Source organism: Dipodomys merriami, unplaced genomic scaffold, assembly GCF_024711535.1.
Source record: "Dipodomys merriami isolate MVZ:Mamm:240054 unplaced genomic scaffold, mDipMer1.0.p SCAF_4, whole genome shotgun sequence".
Taxonomy (NCBI): Eukaryota; Metazoa; Chordata; class Mammalia; order Rodentia; family Heteromyidae; genus Dipodomys; species Dipodomys merriami.
Window position 1 is genome coordinate 65,666,711 of NW_027205603.1, and position 19,125 is coordinate 65,685,835.

At 40.8% G+C, this 19,125-nt stretch overlaps 1 protein-coding gene across 1 annotated transcript in view; it reads left to right on the forward strand.

Moving 5' to 3' along the window:
* Positions 1-19,125, forward strand: part of Grhl2 (grainyhead like transcription factor 2) — a 133,090-nt gene that overhangs the window by 39,584 nt on the left and 74,381 nt on the right. The window contains exons 4-7 of the mRNA XM_069991154.1: positions 340-733; positions 5,505-5,560; positions 9,279-9,435; positions 13,489-13,600. Of these exons, the coding sequence (XP_069847255.1) occupies positions 340-733; positions 5,505-5,560; positions 9,279-9,435; positions 13,489-13,600 (719 nt within the window). The remainder of the gene's footprint in view (positions 1-339; positions 734-5,504; positions 5,561-9,278; positions 9,436-13,488; positions 13,601-19,125) is intronic.

Sequence of the window (19,125 nt, forward strand, 5' to 3'; positions counted from 1 at the left end):
CCCAGCCCCCTCTTCATATTTTTTTGATGTGAAGTTATTCTTCCAGCTCCTGAGAACTGAAAGTGGTTGCAGTAGTATGATTAGACATGGAGTCAGTTTTTCTTGGGTGGGTGGCTGGGGTCAGAAGTACTTAATATTTTAATAGGGCTTTTGAGCACTTCACATCATATTTCTGGTAATGCAATAAGTTCGGTTTTATTGTAAAATCTGCCATCAGCCTATCCCTCATGACCATAGCCCTTGCAGATTGCTCCGTGCACGGATTCTTTTGTTGGAAATTTGCCAAGTGGCAATTTTTTCTAATTCTATCATGTTGCTGGGGTGGGTTTGAACACACAGAAACTGCCTTGGCACTACCGAAGCGCAGAGTAACTTGAGCGGAGGAGAAAACCGGGTGCAGGTCCTAAAGACTGTCCCAGTGAACCTTTGCCTAAGTCAAGACCACGTGGAGAATTCCAAGCGGGAGCAGTACAGCGTGTCCATCTCTGAGAGCCCGGCGGTCATCCCTGTGTCTGGCATTACGGTGGTGAAGGCCGAAGACTTCACGCCTGTGTTCATGGCGCCCCCTGTGCACTATCCGCGGGGCGAGGGGGAGGAGCAGCGCGTGGTCATCTTCGAGCAGACTCAGTACGACCTGCCCCCCATAGCCACCCACAGCTCCTACCTCAAGGATGACCAGCGCAGCACCCCGGACAGCACCTACAGCGAGAGCTTCAAAGACGGAAACGCAGAGGTGAGCCCCCCTCATTCCTGACTCCAGAACACCCGGCCCGTGTGCTCCCTCCGGGTGCTAGTTAACTAAATGAGTACCTGAACCTGATTGTGAGTATGTCTCCTTAGTTAGTTTGGTTTAGTTTAGTTTAGTTTTTGGTCGGTTGTGGGGCCTGAGCTCTGGGCCTGGGCGCTGTCCCTCAGTTCTTCAGCTCAAGGCTAGTGCCCTATCACTTGAGCCACAGCACCACTTCTGGCCTTTTCTGCTTATGTGGTGCTGAGGAATCGAACCAGAGCCTCATGCCTGCAAGGCAAACACCTTCCCAGCCCCTCATTATTTTTTTAAAACGTGTTTGTTAGTAATCTCATGTTCTTTCCAAATGTTGGTTTGTTTGGGGATGTTTCTGTCTTTTTTGTCACTTAGATGATTACCTTGTGTGTTAGCTTTAGTTTTAACCTTCTAAGAAGTAGGAAGTGTTTTGTTTTGTTTTAAGGAATTCACTTTGGCCTCATCTAGTTTATAGCCTTCCAAATGGTTGCTGGCTGGATCTTTCCTGTCGTGTGTGTGTGTGTGTGTGTGTGTGTGTGTGTGAGTGGGGAGGTGGTACTTGGTCATTAAATTCATGGTATTGTACGTGACAGGCAGGGTCTCTACAACTTGATCTATACTCTCAGCCAATGGCTTATCTTTTTGATAACACTGGCATCCTTTAAAACTTTGTCAGATTGAATACTCAAGAAGCTGTGCTATGTTATCAGCAATCCAGTATAAATGCTATGTTGCCAATAATCCAGGGTATGTCTACTTAGCATCATAAAAATAGAAAGGACATAATTTTCTTAGGTATTCACAGCATTTACAGAAACAATTGTCTTATTTGTTTCAAAATTTTAAGCTCTAAGTGCTAGTTTGAGAATATTGGTAATTCCATACAATTGTATAATCAACATCATAGTCACACTGTAGGAAGCTCTCCCCCTAAAAGCTCCCCTGAATCTCCTTGAACTTGAAGGCTGCTCCTCACACCTGAGTCTTGGCAGACATTGACTGCTTTCAGTCACCATACTGTTAGTTTTTCTAAAATTTCATATAGGCTGAATGACAACATCTATAGTCTTTGATGTTGACTTCACAGAGTGTATTTTGAGGGTTAATTTGTGACAGTATAAATAAATTTATTCATTTATAAATGCTTATAGTAATACTTTGTAGATTTTTTTAGTTTTTCTTCTTTGTGCCAGTCCTGGGGCTTGAACTCAGGGCTTTGTACTCTGGCTTGGCTTTTCCACTAAAGGCTCAGTTCTACCACTTGATGGCTCCATCACTTCTGGGTTTTTGGTGATTAAGTGGAAATAAGAGTCTTATGTACTTTTGTGCCCAGGCTGGCTTTGAACTGCAATCCTCAGATTTCAGCCCCCTAAATGGTTTGGATTACAGGCATGAACTACCAGTGCCCAGCATAATAGTTTGTGTTTTTAAATTGCTGATTAGAATTCCATGATAAATATATGTTACAAGTTTGTTTCACTCACTGATGGACATTTGGTTGCCTACAGTTTTTGGCTATTATGAATAATTCTGCTATGAATACTTATATATATATATATATATATATATATATATATATATATATATATATTCACATGAACATAGGCTTTCTTACCATGGAGCAGAATTTCTGGGCTTTGCAGTAGGTGTATGTTTGACTTTATGAGATTTCAAGGTGTTGGGGCCATTCCATTCCTATCAGTATTTTGGTGGTTGTGCATTGGTGTCTCATTCTGGCTAGAATCTGCATCTTTCTGATGTCTAATGATATAGCACATCATTTCATATATTTGTTTGTTCTTCCCTGTAACTTGTGAAGTGTTTGTTCAAATCTTTTCCCTGATTTTAATATTGGATTATTTACTCTCCCCAGTTGTGGGGTTTGAATCTGGGGCCTGGGTACTGTCTCTGAGCTCTTTTTGCTCAAGGCTAATCACTCTACCACTTTGAGCCATAGCACCACTTCCAATTTTTTGAGTAGTTAATTGAAGATAAGAGTCTCATGGGGACTTTTCTGCTGGGTTGGCTCAAACCTCGATCCTCAGATCTCATCCTCCTGAGTAGCTAGTATGACTGGCATGAGCCACCAGCACCCAGCTATTTACACTTCTTTTAGTAAGTTGTAAGAGTTTCTTAAGGAATGTGAAAGTAATCATTTATCATATATTTTGTATTGCATTCATCCTACCTATCTCAGACTTACTCCTTTAAATGCTTTTCCCATTGTGTTCCCCTTCTACTCCAAAAATTCCTAACTCCTTACTAGAAGTCAGTTCTGTTGAACTGGACTTTTTGCAACAGTGGAAAACCTTTGATGCTAACCAATATGGTAGTCACTAATTGGTAGTCACTTGGCAACTTATTTTAAATGTGGTCAGTTTGCTGAGTAACTGAATATTAACTCTTATCTAATTCGAATCGATTTATACTTTAATAGCACATGACTACTATATTTGGGCAATTAAGACCTAGACTTTCAGCTTTTCTTTTCATAATTAGGCCAAGTTTGTGTCTTGGATTTCACGATAGTATCTGTCATTTCTCCTGGCTCCTACTTGTCTTTTTGTGCACATAGTGAAACTTGAACTCAGGGCCTCATGCTCTTAGCTTTTTCCCTCAAGGCTGGAACATAAGCCATAGATCAAGGCCATGGCTCTTCCACTTCTGGATATTTGTTGGTTAATTGGAGATAAGATTTTCTCAGATTTTTCTGTCCAGGCTGGCTTTGAACCTTGATTGTCAGCCTCCTGAGTAGCTGGGAATGTAAGTGTGACCCTAGCACCTGGTCAGTCCTTGTGTCTTTTACCTAGATTGCTTTCTTTTAGTTCCTCCAAACATTCCAAGTTCTTAACTTTGGGATCAAAGTAGCCTTATCTCTATTCTATTTTGTTCATCTTCATTTCCTGGCAATGCCCATTCTTTGCTTTTTCACTGTAGACCTTCATATATTATTGTTTGCTACAGTATAGTTTATTTTGTTGCTTTTATATGAATTTATTCCATGCCCTCAACCAATTTTTAAATCTCTGAGCCAATGTCGTATAAACCTCTATATTTCTTCTGGTATTATAAACCTTAGAAGATGCCCATTGAATGCTTTTCTCATTAACTGAAAAAGAAACACAAGCCTGTACCTTTGAGTGTTTTGGGTATGATTATTCAACCGAATATTTGTATAATGTTCATAGGGTTTATTTGGATAAACTTTGAAGGAGACCATCTTGTATCTAAGGAGTAAGACTGGATAAAATGAACAATCATAAATATGTTCATAGTCACTAGGATCTAAGGACATGCTGATTTTCTGGATGTGGTTAGAGACTGTGAAAAAAAAATAGCTGTGAGAAAAGCCTTCTTTTGAGATGCTAGACAAAGAATGGAGGTTTGTGACTTGGAAATGAGAGGCAAGACAGTGTTTTTATCCAAGCAGAAAGCCCACGTATACGGTCAACCAAGTTATTTTTCACCAATTTTTATTAGGTGAATTTTTCAGAGGGTGGCGGTCTTGTTATTTCTGGGGCCTGAATTTAGGGCACTGCCCTTGAGCTTTGTTCTACCACTATATACCGCTATGACTCTACTTTTGGCTTTTTTGATGGTTATTTGAAGATAATAAGTCTCCTGGACTTTCCTGCCTGGGCTAGCTTTGAACTGCAAACCTAAGATCTAACCTTCCGAGTAGCTAGGATTACAAGCCATAAGCCCCTGGCCCCTGGTTTATTATGCTAATTTTAAAGTCAAGAATCAAAGTATTGGAACATGTACTTTTTTCCTTTTTGGTGCCAGTCCTTGGGCTTGAATTCAGGGCCTGGGTGCTGTCCTTGAGCTTTTTCATTCAAGGCTAGTTTTCTACCACTTGAGCCACAGTTCAACTTCCAGCTTTTTGTTGATTAATTAATAAGAGTCTCATGGACTTTGCTGCCTGGGCTAGCTTCACACCACAGTCCTCAGATCTCAGCCTCCCTAAAAACTAGGATTACAGGAGTGAACCACTGGCTCTCGATTGAGAGTGCTTTTTAAATTGTTCTAAATGTAGCAATAGGCATCCAATTTGCTATGTAAGTAATTGAACCTCTCAGGGCTCAAGGATTGTCTTGTGTAATACTAAGAGTTTCTCCAAAAACTTACTCATAAAATGTTATGCTAATAGGATGGAGAATATGATTAATGCATTACTATTTACTAGAATTTAATATACCTATCTGGTCCTTACTGTGTTTACCACTCTTTTTTATTAACCTTTTTATTTTCTAATCACTATGAGTAGACATGTAGCAGAGAAAAATGACCACAATTGCTTCATGCTGCACAAATGTCAGGTAAAGGAGCTAAAACTTAACCCTGAATGATCTTGCTTAGAAACAGTGCTTCTATCTGCTCTACTGAGCTGCTTTTTGCTATGTTGTGTGAGGTAACATTTACAGTAAGTGTTGAAGACAAGCAAAAGTAGGAAAAAAAATGTTTGCTGTGTTTGAAGACATAGTTTCCAGTGTCTGCAAACCTTTTGGCCTGCTTGCAGACATACGAGGAGCAGACAGAGTCCACACATGCTGTCTGTGGCGTGCACTTCTCAAGGTGGAGGTAATGGGTGATTTCTGTGGAGGAATGGGAACTTACATTGATTACCAACAGAGTGCCAAAAATGGACACATTTTCCCTTCTAAGGAGCCCGTGGGACTCTCATTTATTGTTTTGGCAAACTGACCTACCTATTTATTTTAATTTTATAACTTAACTTTTGCAGAAGTTTCGGAGTGCTTCTGTGGGGGCTGAGGAGTACATGTATGAGCAGACATCAAGGTAGGTTACCAGGAAATGCATGCAAGTGATGATCACTGTGGCCTCAATCTCCTTTTTTTTTTTTTTTTCCTTTATATTCTTGCATAGAACAATCTGATTTCCTTTGCCTTCAATGCTTGGCTCTGTGCAAATGAACTTCTAGATTGTTATTTATACTCTTGACTAAATCCTTCTAGAATGTGGGACTGCATAGGTATGTAGGCATTACATAGTCAGAGTGGCAAGGAAGCAGTTGCCAGGCCAGTGAAGAGAGCAGAGATCCAGTTACTTGATCTGGTGTATGGAGAACTTCCTTTAGACACTTCTGAGCTGTAAAATGAGGTGGATGGCTGAATGCTAGGTACTTAGTCTGCCTCATGGAGCTCAGGGGACACAAGTCCCGGAAATTATATTTTAATCATTTATGTTTTATAAATGCCAGCTTCTGGGAGGTGCATTCTTAGCTCTCTTCATACTTTATTTTATTTTAAAGTAGTAAAGCAAGGAGTTTAATAGAAGGAGAGAAAGAAACATATTTAGCTCCTCATGTAAGAAATTGGAGTTAAAGACTTCACATTTTGTTTACTCATTTATTAAACTTATAAAAATTGATTTGTTGTTCGTGTGAAATTCTGATTTGACTGAGCATCCTGTTATTTGCTAACCTAGCAACCCAGAGAGTTACTTCCTTTAGAGAATGTCAGGTCTTAACGATGTCAGCTGGGGAGTAATTAAACCTGACATTCCTGGGCCTGTGACATATTCATCTGTTCTAGAATTTGTTTTTCTTCATGCATTTTTAATAGTTATTCTAAAGGTAATGTTCAGAGGGGTTGAAGTTATAAAAGTTCTGTAGATATAGTTATATAGTTACATAAATTATGTATGTTATATAAGGTATATTTCTTTTTGAGCAATGTCGCCCCCTTCTATCACTCTCAGTTTTCCCCTCCTGTCCCTACCTACAAGCTGTATAATTCATTTTCAACATACTGTCCAGTGAGTACCACTGCTGCATTTGTTCACCCTTTATCCCACCATTTTTGTGCCCCCTCCCCTGACCCTCCCAAAGACAGATAAATGAACAAATCAAAAGGAAAAGAAAACAAAAACAGCAACAAAGGAAAGAACCTCTTCCATTTCCTAGAGTTTTATATAATTTTTATATAATTTTACATAATTATAATTATATGCACATCAATGTTGTGCCTTTGTGTTCCTCTTCTAAGAATATCCTCCTTTGTTCTCATTGTGTGTGAATACCTAGAGACCTGTATAATTTATCATGTCCATATGTATGTCTACATATATGTATACATATATATATCACATTCTATATATATGTGTGTGTGTATGTATATATATCTATATATATCTATCACATTCTAGCTACCACAAATGAGGGAAACCATGCAACCTATGTTTCTCTGGGTCTGGCTTGCTTCACTTAATATAATATTTTTCATGTCTTTCCATGTCCTTCCAAATAGTACCATTTCATTCTTTGTGAGTAGAATTCCATTGTGTATATTGACCACATTTTCCTGATCCATTTGTTCACTGGGCTGATTTCTCAGCTACCAATACTTCACATTTTAAAAGCAATCTTTGACTTAGGCAAGGTCAAAGATGTAGTCTTGTATATGACACTTGGTTTATGTGATGTCTAAAATAGCCTAGGTAGGTCTAAAATTTAATATTTTAATGGTGCTATATTAAAATGACTTGTTTTGGTTTTTATTTTTTGAAGGGGCAAAATGACACTGAAAGTGGTCTTGTCATGAGTGATTTATTTCAACCTCGTTGGAAGACACATACTGTAACATTTGCTTATGCCTCAGAGTTTTAGAGGGAAGATACTTGATGTCAAAATTCTTTTTTCTTATGCGGTTAAAATTAATTAGAATATCATAGGAGTAGCTAACTGAAAGCAAGAGTCCCTTCCAGTACTGTTAATAGAACCATTGTAAGAGACAAAGTTGGAGAACCATGTTTGTACCCAGCAAATGAAGGGGATAAAACACAAGAGTCAATGGTCAGGGTGTGATGATTCAGAAGACATAATATTCATTATTGAATTGTCATGCAGGACAACATCTTGCAGTGGTAACAAAAATAAGTATTTCTGAATGAATTCATTAAACACAACAGGAGCAACAACAATAAAGCATTGCGGCTCACACATTTGTTTTAAACAATTAACATAACCTTGGAAATTGAGGAAATTTTTGTTCTGTAAATTATATATTAAAAATATTCAGAGCCGGGCGCTGGTGGCTCACGCCTGTAATCCTAGCTACTCAGGAGGCTGAGATCTGAGGATCGCGGTTCAAAGCCAGCCCGGGCAGGAGAGACCATGAGACTCCTATCTCCAATAAACCACCAGAAAACCGGAAGTGGCGCTGTAGCTCAAGTGGTAGAGCGCTCGCCTTGAGCTGAAGAGCTGAGGGACAGCGCCCAGGCCCAGAGTTCAAGCCCCACGGCCGACAAAAAGAAAAAATATTCAGGAAACTATTGCATTGTTAGTAGTTATCATAGCTGTGATCCAATAACATTTATTTACAAAACAAATTTTATGTATAAAAACAGGCAGCAAGCAAGTTGTGTCATAGACCATCCTTTTCCAGTCCCAGAGCCAGACCTGTTATGAATTCTTTCCCAGCTTTGACAACAACAACAAGCCAGGTGCAATAGTTCACAACTATAATCCTAGCCACTTAGGAGCCTGTGGTTAAAATTCAAAGCCAGCCTAGATAACTAGCAGGACTATGTCTCAAAATAAAATATATGAAAGGCTAAAGATGTAGCTCAGTGTTAGAGTACTTGACTAGCATGCATAAGACTAGGATTAAATCCCAAGTACCATAAAACAAAACACATCACCCCCCAACAACAACAACAAAACCTCAAATAGCTGGGCGCCAGTGGCTCATGCCTATAATCCTAGCTACTCAGGAGATTGAGATCTGAGGAATTTTAATTCAAAGCCAGCCCGGACAGGGAAGTCTGTCAGACTCTTACCTCCAATTAACCACCCAAAACCCAGAAGTGGCACTGTTGTTCAAAGTGTCAAAGTGCTAGCCTTGAATAGAAATGCTCAGGGATAGTGCTCAGATCCTGAGTTCAAGCCCCACAATTGACCAAAACAGAAACCAAAACCAAAACCCCAAACAACACCACAAATACACAACAAAATCCTTACCCAAATCCCACAAGAAATAAAAGATCAAAAACACCACTGGCTAGGGAACTAGGTTCTCAGTAGTAAATATCTGAGTTTAAATTTTTACATTTTGAAATATTTTTAGGTGAGATGGCTGTTTGCAGACTCTCAGTTGGATACAAGGAAGGTTAGGTATGTGGATGAACCGAACAGAACCATTCCTGTGTTTGACTGCAAGAGCCAAATTAGATCAGTAATTCAGCTTCAGGCATTCCCTGTCAATGAAGATCTGCCCAAGGGTCCATGGCACACACCTGCATAAATTGCCAAGCGCATCATGGACTTTCTCCCTTTCCAGCCATCTGGTTTATGGGCCCCTATTAGAAATGTTACATACATTGTATTCCACAGTGACCTTTGTTCTCATCTCATTTCTTGCCATCTGCCATGTTTTGTCTCTAAAACAGAGTAAATATTGGTTAATATTCATACAAAATACTATTGGTGTGAAACTGGTCAGAAAGACAGGAATGACTAAGGGAGTGATTCTGACCATGGTTTGTTTCCTGTTCCCAGTGGCACATTTCAGTACACACTGGAAGCTACCAAATCTCTCCGTCAGAAGCAGGGAGAGGGCCCTATGACCTACCTCAACAAGGGACAGTTCTACGCCATAACGCTCAGTGAGACCGGAGACAACAAATGCTTCCGACACCCCATCAGCAAAGTCAGGGTATGTGCTAATTTCTCAAGTAGCGTATCGAGGGATGCATAGCATGATGAATGAATGAATCAGTAGTATGACTAGATAAAGAGGATGGCTTTTCATAGCCTTGTGGAGTTATGGGGAAAAAAATTTCCAAAATAAATATTTCTAGTACAATGTCAGAGTTGGAGCAGGAGAACCTATTGGATTTTAGTTTATTATTTTGTTTATTATTTTTATTTTTTGTTGGTTGTAGGGCTTGAACTCACTGTCTCTGAGAGGTTTATTTGCTCAAGGCTAGAGCTCTACCACTGAGCCACAGTGCCACTTTCGATTTTCTGGTGATTAATTGGAGATAAGAATCTCATGGACTTTCTTGCTCAGGCTGGCTTTGAACCACTATCTTCAGCCTCCTGAGTAGCTAGGATTACAGGAGTAAGTCACAGGTACCTGGCTAATTTATCATGTTAATCAGTAACCAGTAACCCTAGGGAAGGAGCTGGTTGAACATGTTTTCTGACAGTATATAAGGAATTTTCCTACTCCATTCATTGCTTAGATGTCCATAGTGTTGTTCTTTTCAAAGGATTTTAATTTTTCAACGAAGTGCTATAAATCTGGACTTGTTTGTGGGTGAGAAGGAGATGTTGCTCAGAAACAGTTCATACTGAGGCTCTGAGCCCTTTGACTCTTCAAAAGGCCTTTGCAGCCTTGGGATTACTTAGGTTCAGGTGGAGAGGCACCATTCCCTGCAGGGGCAATTTCCAGATTGATGACTGTTAGTCCTATTTGTAAGGAATGAGACTGGAGTCCTAGTTCACTGCTCTGGATACCTGCCAGTTTCTGACATGCTTACTGCTGCCAGGAAGGAGGGGACTGGTAAGCCCTCTATACTGAAGAGGAAAATTAGAGGAGAGCTCTGAGAAGGGTTGAAGGATTTTCCTGGTCTGTTGTGAAATGCTTCATGCTGCTGTATCCATGGTGCCCAGCCTGCCTTATTTTATCCATAGCTGTTTCCTATTAGACTCTTCAGAACAACAGGAACTGGGAACCATGGTATGCCATGAGTATGAACACTGTGTATCTCCTCCGACTCCCCCATCAAATATGAGGTCAAGGTCACCTACTAAACTGAGACCACTGGAGGTCAAAGGTGCCTACTCTGCACAGTGCCATCAGGATAATTAGTATGTTCTGATTTTGTGGTCAAAACCAAGGTGGAAGATGTACTATGTCAAGAAGAAGTTGAAAAATAACAACTCATCGCATCAGTATCTTCCATGTGCCAGGATCAATGACAGACACTGTATATCTAAGTAGCCCAGTGAAAGTTACCACAACCTTATGAGACAGGCACTGTGTTTGTGTGATAGTACAGATAAGGAAACGCGGTTTTTCACAAGTTAGATCTGGCCAAGGATTCCATAGCTAGACTGTGAGGGAACCAGGATATTATGTCCCAGGCTGCGAGAGAGCTGAAAACAACCGTCTTCACTTGAGAAGTGGGCTGTAGTTGGGCATGTCTACCTCTGGATGTGGGCACCTGAAAAGATACTGAGTACATTTACCTTAAATCAAATCCTTGTGATTTCTAAGTAAGAGTTTAACCATAAAATCCTTCTTAACAACCACCATTACTGTCACCCATAAAAAGAAAAAAAAAACCTATGAAGAGGTTAGAGTACAAGGACTCCTCTAAAATCATAATTTGTTTCCATCCTGAAGATACTTTATTATGAAAAATTTTGTTTGCGTACATTTCTATTTTGACCCAAATTAAGAACTCTTCTAAGGACTTCAGCCTCACACTTGCACAGAGATAGCTGGTGTCTCGCAGCACCAGAGTAGCTCTTACTCCTCAGCCCAAGGATCCTAAAGTGTGTTGAGATAAGAGAAATGAACCATGGCCATTTATTTTTCAGAACAATGTGAAGTCTGAATCAAGGCATGTAACCATTTCAAGATCGTTTTTTGTCTTTATAATTGAAGAAAGAAATTGCTGTACTAAGAATATGTTGTTATGCCAATCTTATCATTTATTAGATGAAAAAAAACAAGAAAACTCTAAATTTTATTTTAATTTTAAGCTAGAAACAAAAATGATAGTCAGCTTATATATCTGAATGGAAAAGTGAGGAAGTGGGAGGGAGGGCAGAATAAGAAACTGCGAAGTTCAAGGTACCACCAGCATAGGAATGACCTGGCCCTGGTGTTGCTATGTTGCCACTTACTGGTTCCCAAGCTCATTTTTAAAGTATAGACACACACACACACACACACACACACAAGCTCATTTTTAAAGTATAGACACACACACACACACACACACACACACACACACACACACACACACACACACACACAATCTTTGAGTAGAGATACCTCAAAGGAGTTTCAGTTCAACATGCCAATTTGTGAATTCAATACATTTTGAATACATCACTTGTCTCAGCCCCACTCATCCTCTCACATTACCTGGTTCTGTCTTTACACATATACAATGAATATTCTGACTGATTCATTCATCTTTCCTCTCTCTGTTTCACTCCTTGAACCTGAGCCCCACCGCTTTCTGATGAAACATGGCTTATCTTCCTGTTACTTACAAGTTAGTTGTTCAGAGGAGTTATACCATTGGAATCCTTTTCTGTATATACATGCTTTAGTTATCTTCTACTTCTTTGCCTAATGTTTTTCGGTATCTGAAATATCTGAACCTTAAATCTGTGTTTATTGCTGGGTGCAGGTAGCTCACGCTGTAATCCTAGCTACTCAGGAGGCTGAGATCTGAGGATTATGGTGCAAAGCCAGCCCTGGCAAGAAAGTCCATGAGATTCTTATCCCCAATTAACTACCAGAAAACTGGAAGTGGCACTGTGCCTCAAGTGGTAGAGCGCTAGCCTTGAGCTGAAGAGCTCAAGGACAGCACCCAGGCCCAGAGGTAAAACCCCACAACTGACCAAAACAATATATATCTGTGTTTATCAATAGGAATTCATCCTTCTAGCATTCTCCTCATTTCCTTAGTATTTCTTTTATTCCTCCTTTATTCCAGGTCAAAGCACCAGTCAGCATCTTAAAAAAAAAGTGTTTTGAAAGGAGCCAGAGCTGGGTGCCATGGCTAAAGTTTATACTTATAACTACTTGGGAGGTAGAGATGAGAAAATCATGGTTTAAAAGTTCATGAGATTCCATCTGAACCAATGGTTGGCTACAGTGGTATATGCCCATCATCCCCAGCAACACGGAGAAACACAAGTAGAAGGATCTCAACTCAGACCACCCTGGGGCAAAAGCAAGACCCTATGTCAAAACAAATCAAGGCAAGCTGGATACCATTAGCTCAAGCCTGAAATCTTGGCTACTCAGGAGGCCTCTTTTTTTTTTTTTTTTTTAAGGTCATAGGGCTTGAGCTATGGGCCTGGGCACTGTCCCTGAGCTCTTCAGCTTAAGGTGAACCCTCTACCACTTGAGCCACAGCATCATTTCTGATTTTCTGGTAGTTAATTGGAGATAAGAGTCTCATGAACTTTACTGCCTGGGCTGGCTTTGCACCATGATCCTCAGATCTCAGCCTCCTGAGTACCTAGGATTACAGGCATGAGCCACCAGCACCAAACCTAAGAGGCTTCTTTTTTTTTTTTTTTTTTCTTTTCTTTTCTTTTCTTTTTTTGTTGGTCATGGGGCTTGAACTCTAGGCCTGAGCGCCATCAGCTCTTCAGCTCAAGGCTAGCCCTCTACCACTTGATCTACAGTGCCACTTCCAGTTTTCTGGTGGTTTATTGGAGATAAGAGTCTCACAGAGTTTCCTGCCGGGGCTGGCTTTGAACTGTGATCCTCAGATCTCAGCCTCCTGAGTAGCTAGGATTACAGACGTGAGCCACCGGCGCCCGGCTAAGGCTTCTTTTTTAAGTAAACCTCTTTAAAACACTTTGAAACATACAGCTGAACTTGTCTGGGTTCTTCTTAAGCAGGAAAAGGTATGATACAGAAGCATACCTGGGGTAAAATAGCACTGAGACCGAGAGCACAGAGGTGCTAGAGGAAAATAACGTCCCCCCCCCCCCCCCCCCCTTGCAGAGTGTGGTGATGGTGGTTTTCAGCGAAGACAAAAACCGAGATGAGCAGCTGAAATACTGGAAGTACTGGCACTCTCGGCAGCACACAGCGAAGCAGAGGGTCCTGGACATCGGTAAGTTCCTCCTGACCTTCCTTCCAGGCCTTTCATGAGTGACGTGTTGTTGTGCTGACAGAATGCCAAGGGAAGCCCAGCACAGGGACCACAGCAAAGGCCGATGAAGTTCTTGCTTTGCCAGGCGCTACTCTATGCACTTCTGCTTTAGTACCATTTGTACTAATCAGACTGAGGAATTAGCCAAGAGCAAAGTGTTTTCCTTTTCATCAAAGCCTACTGTGCCTCATATCATAATAATGATATTTTACATTTTTGCATTTACAGTCTCTAAAACATTGTTTATGCCAAATAGACAGCATCAACTTGGGATCATGTGATTCTAAGGCATTTGGCAAAGGCCATGTGACTGCATGACAGGGCCTAGTCTATAGTTTTCTGGCCACTGCTCTTTCCACTCTGATACTCTTGGTGCCCAGTAGGGACTGGGTGGCTAGGCCCATGATCCTGTGAAAGACCTTTCTTGCTAGTAAAGAAAGAATATATCTGCCAAGTTTATTGCCTGGGGCTGTGTACTCATAAATGTGGTATCTGTTCTCTGGAGACCGGAAGTCCCCTAGGTGCACACAGGAGGGTATAGCCCATGCTAAGTAGGTCAACAGAAAGAAGTCAATGCCAAGATTGGAGAGGCTGAAGGGTTAGTTAGGCAATCACTCATACCTGCAGTGCTGAGGAATCAAAGGAAGGGCAGTGGGTGTTAGCAGAGCCACCTGGGACCACAGGGGGAGCAGTTTTCCACTGGGAGGGGAACTCTTCATGGAATCATTGCCAGAAACATCTCAATGCCAAGAAGGAAGAGGAGAAATGCCTGGCTTTACCTGCTTTCCAGTCTCCTGCTAACCACATTCTCGCTAACCACATTAACCCAAGGCCAGAAGGCACATGGCCCTGACAAATGCATTTGGAAGAGACCCACTTCTGAGGTACAAAGCAAAGTAGAAAGGAGAATAGGTCTCAAAATTTCCAAAATTGCTTAACAATACATACAGTAATGCATGATGCTAAGTAGACTTAACCATTTAGCTACATGCTATTGCCACAGGCAGATATTTTAGCTCATGTTTACTGATTTTATTAATTGCTTTTATAGACCAAGAGGCTAGAGTTGTGTGTAACCTGAGGGAAGATTTCCATAGAACTGGTATCAGAAGGTATTACTGAGCCATTAAAATATGTTTGCTTGGATTTCTTACACAGTTCAATGAGGGGCCTTCATTCTGATCCCTGGATCAATTGTAGAGAACTGGCTAGGGACTAAATTAAATTCAGACTCATCAGAGAGCATATTATTGGCTTATACCATAAAATGGTTCAGTCAAATATATTAAGCTAATAAAGAAACTGAGGCATAGAGAGGCAACTGATCTACCTACCATTTCAAATGACCTATTCCCAATAATTAGTGTTCATTACTGGAATAAGAATCTTCCTAAGCTGGGTTCATCCACTGAACCCCTGAGACTGAGACAGGGTTAGGGGAACTTGCCTTAACCTGCTTTGTAACCAGTTTGCAGAGAACAGAGGAGCAATTTTATTTTATTTGAAAAGTTAGTCTTATAATTATTGCCTAAGAAAATGAGAAGAGAGCAATTAAATAGAAATATGGGCTAGGTTCAAATAAGGCAAATAAGAAAAGCATTTTCCTGGCATACCTGCTGATTCTACTTTGATATTGTTACAGGGCTTACTTTTCTAAGACCAAAATAATTTCTCAGCTGTCTAGCTCTTCAAATCTTATCTCTCTTCTGTATCACCTCCTGTCTGCCTTCAGACAGAACCTCATATATGTGTGAGTGTATATACATGCACACACACACACTTTAGGACTGTTAGTACATAGTTTCATTGGAAGCTGGCCTACTTGTTTTCATTCTGAGACCATGGCATAAAATTAAGTCTCTGGCTTTAACTGGAACAAGTTTTTGTGTGTGTTTGTATGCGCACAAGCACCAGTCCTGAATCTTGAACTCAGGACCTAGGTGTTGTCCTTGAGCTTTTTGCTCATGGCTAGTACTCTGCCACTTGAACCACTGCTGTACTTCTTTTTGGAGACAAGGGTCTCACAGACTTTTCCTAACCAGGCTTTCAACTGTGCTCCTCAGTTCTCAGTCTCCTAAGTAGCTAGAATTGTAGGCATTACCACTAATGCCTGGTAGAACATGTGTTTTTTGGACATAATCTCTAGCCCTAATTTTATTTTCTTTTATTTGTGAACATACTGTACAGAGGGGTTACAATTACATGGGCAGGATAATGCATACATTTCTTACCAAGCATTGCAGCCTCCTCCTTTGTTTAAACCCTTCACCTCCCTTCCCAGCCGCCCCCCACTCCCCCCACCCAATCCTTCCCCCCTCCCCCCCCACCGACATTGTAAAGCTCATTTTTTTTTAAATTTAATTTTATTTGTGAACATACTGTACAGAGGGGTTACAATTACATGGGCAAGATAATGCATACATTTCTTACCAAGCATTGCAGCTTCCTCCTTTGTTTACCCTTCACCTCCCTTCCCAGCCTCCCCCCTCTCCTCCCACCCAATCCTCCCCCCCCCATCGACATTGTAAAGCTCCTTTTTGACATGACAATTTGTACTTCTTATTGTTGCAACAGGTCCACCTGAATCCTTAAATGACTTGTTTTTCCCCATCTCCTCCGTAAGTTGTACTGACATCAAATATATTGAAAGCAGGGGTTATACTGTGGGGGAGGGACATACAAAGCAACAAAGAAATAAACTTATAAATGCGTTAGAAGCACATGCATGAAAGAAAAAAACATTAAAATACCTATCTAAGGGTTCATTTTCCTAACATCACATTATCTGACTTTTTCTGCTTGACTCATACATATACTAGATATTGCAAATAAGGGAAACCATGGGACCTGTGTTTCTTTGTGCCTGGCTTACTTCACTTAATATAATTTTTTCCAAGTTTTTCCATTTCCTAACAAATGGGCCAATGTCATTCTTTCTGATGGAGGTGTAGAATTCCATTGTGTATATATACCACATTTTCTTGATCCATTCATCTACTGAAGGGCATCTGGGTTGGTTCCATATCTTAGCTATGGTAAATAATGCTGCAATAAACATAGTTGTGCTGGTAGCTTTAGTGTGGTCTTGTTTGTAAACATTTGGGTAAATGCCCAAAAGTGGGATTGCTGGGTCATAGGGGAGCTCTATGTGAAGTCTTTTGAGGAACCTCCATACTGCTCTCCAAAGTGGTTGAACAAGTTTACATTCCCACCAACAATGAAGTAAGGTTCCCTTCTGTCCACATCCCCTCCAGCATCTGTTGTTGTTAGAGTTCTTGATTTTTGCCATTCTAACTGGAGTGAGGTGGTATCTCAATGTTGCTTTGATTTGCATTTCTTTTATGGCTAGGGAGGTTGAGCATTTCTTCATGTGTCTATTGGCCATCCTTTTTCTTCTTCAGAGAAGTTTCTCTTTAAGTCTTTAGCCCACTTATTTATTGGGCAGTTGTTTCTTTGAGGATTTGTTGTTGGGGGATTTAATTTTTTGAGTTCCAAGTATATTTTAGATATGAGACCCTTGTCCGTTGTATGGCTAGTAAAGATCTTCTCCCAATCCGTGGGCTTTCTATTGATCTTTCTAGCCCTAATTTTCACTTGACAACTTATGACCTGAAAAAGCATGCAAAACCCTCACATAATTCTTTTTTTAATTTATTTTATTTTATTTTTTTGTGAACACACTGTACAGAGGGGTTACAATTACATGGGCAGGATAATGCGTACATTTCTTATCAAGCATTGCAGCCTCCTCCTTTGTTTACCCTTCACATCCCTTCCCAGCCTCCCCCCTCACATAATTCTTCACAAAAAGCAAGCCATGTGTCTTTCTGCCGGAAGGTTGCACACACAGAGCCTGCAAGGACACGAGCCTGCATGTATTGTGTGCCATCATTACTCTTCCCTGGGAAGTGAAGTGTGGCATTGAGAATAGTGTCAGGGCTCCAGTGGAGCATGGCGGTGGGTTAGAATCAATGCCTGCTGGAAGGCAGACGATGCATGCTTTACATTTGCAAGTATTGTCTACCAACCTGCTAATGGCTTAAGCAACAAAATCCCCAAGTATTTAATGCAACTCTTTTTCAAAATCTCAGCTGGAGGTTAAAGTCAGGTCTCAGATGTTAGAGTTTCCCAACTCTTTACCAGTGTCTGTGGTCAGCAAGTTCAAGTGACCCTACTAGGCAGTGACCTTGCACCTGACATTAGAGAGATGAGTCTCTTTTAGTTAAATGTCTTATTTGCAGTCCTTGGGGTCTGGGCATTGGGCAAACTACAAACTAAATCAGACACAGCACAATTTTGTGCATATGAGCTTGAAGGTTATTATTATTGTTTTTTAAAATCTTGTTTTTTGGGTCATTGGATCATCAGGCCCTGCCCCTCCACTCCCAGCTCTACCACTGGCAAAACTCCATGCAGCTTCCTCTTCTGGCCATGTCTTTACTCAGAAGCCTTATTACACACATGCTCAGGGAAGCAGCCTCTTGGCATGCTGTAATAATGACTCCCAGAGAAAACATGCTTGCCTCTTTCCACATATATGTACCTTTGAGATTCCCTCTCACCTCCCATGTCTACTCCTCTGAGCATCCCTCAGTGTTCTTTGAGATTCCCTCTCACCTCCCATGTCTACTCCTCTGAGCATCCCTCAGTGTGCCAGAGAGCAGAGTCCTGTCTGTGGGTGCATGCAAGGGAGCAGGAAGGATCCTGAAGCTATGGCAAAGGCTTCTCCCAGTGCCCTGGGCCTATCCTCTTCAGTGTCCCCTGGCTTGAAGCATTGTCCTGGAGGGCCCACCTGTATTTGGTTCCCTGCTCTTGGTCTTTACGTGTTTACTTAGGTGCGTGTTCCCTATTTTTTTTTTTTTTTGAGCCTTTTCAAAGAAGACTTTCCCTGTTACATGCCACACACACACACACACACACACACACACACACACACACACATACACCACTCTTATCTCCATTATCTCTGTTATCTTTGTATCCCTTCAGAGCACTTACTACCACCAAATGTTATTTATTTGTATTTTTTGTGTTACTTTATTATTTTCCTTTCAGCTTCATGAGAGCTGTTTTCTTCTTTATTCTGGCCTCAGTGCTTCGCACAGGATATGATGATGGTTTAGTGAATATTTTAGGAAAGAGTGAATGAATGAATAAATGCATGAATGAACACATGCATACAGCTTTCATTTCACTGGTAGGAAGCCTGAAGGAATGAACTATAATAATAATAAATGAACTATCATAATAATGTCTGGCATTTGTTCATTGCCTCTATTTTCCAGGCTCTCTATCCATCGCATATTAGCATTTTCTCCATCTTCAAAAGAACCATTGTGTTGTCTAAAAGATCAGGGAGTAAGGGGTAAGAGTTTCACCCATAGTCCCATATGTGGTAAGTGCTGTAGGAGAACAAAAACAATGCCAGAGGCCACCTTCATCTCTATAGATTATGTGTCTATTGAGCATCCACCCCAAGATAGCTC